The sequence below is a fragment of the Opisthorchis viverrini genome (genome assembly GCF_000715545.1).
Source record: "Opisthorchis viverrini unplaced genomic scaffold scaffold32053, whole genome shotgun sequence".
NCBI lineage: Eukaryota > Metazoa > Platyhelminthes > Trematoda > Opisthorchiida > Opisthorchiidae > Opisthorchis > Opisthorchis viverrini.
The window spans coordinates 1-320 of NW_008775148.1; the positions used below are offsets into that span (position 1 = coordinate 1).

General features: G+C 50.9%; 1 protein-coding gene across 1 annotated transcript; it reads right to left on the reverse strand.

Annotated features, from left to right (window-relative positions):
- Nucleotides 1-5: 5 nt before the first annotated feature.
- On the reverse strand, nucleotides 6-266 carry T265_16360 (hypothetical protein; the record flags this gene model as incomplete). The annotated part of the gene is made up of 1 exon (XM_009179982.1): nucleotides 6-266. A coding segment is annotated over one exon (261 nt), but the record flags the coding sequence as incomplete, so codon positions are not given.
- Nucleotides 267-320: the final 54 nt, after the last annotated feature.

Sequence of the window (320 nt, forward strand, 5' to 3'; positions counted from 1 at the left end):
CTTCAAACTGCCGTCCCCCGCTCCAAATTCTGTTTAATTTCAGCTGTGTATTTGCCATAATGCCGCTCGAGCAGTTCGTTGTAGCGCTTGTTACGTTCATTAATGTAGTCAATATCAGCGTCTGCATCGAAAGCTCGCCGGCGACTGTAAGCGGGACGCTTGGCTGCTTCATCTTGCACCCTCTTTGCTAGCCGCTCAACTGCTTCGGGATCATCTTTCCGGTCTTGTAGTCCGAGGGTGTTGACAGTTGGGAATGCCAGGTCGCCTCTGCGAGGAAAAAAGAAGGGGATAGTTATAGGGAGTTACGGTACTTCGGACAG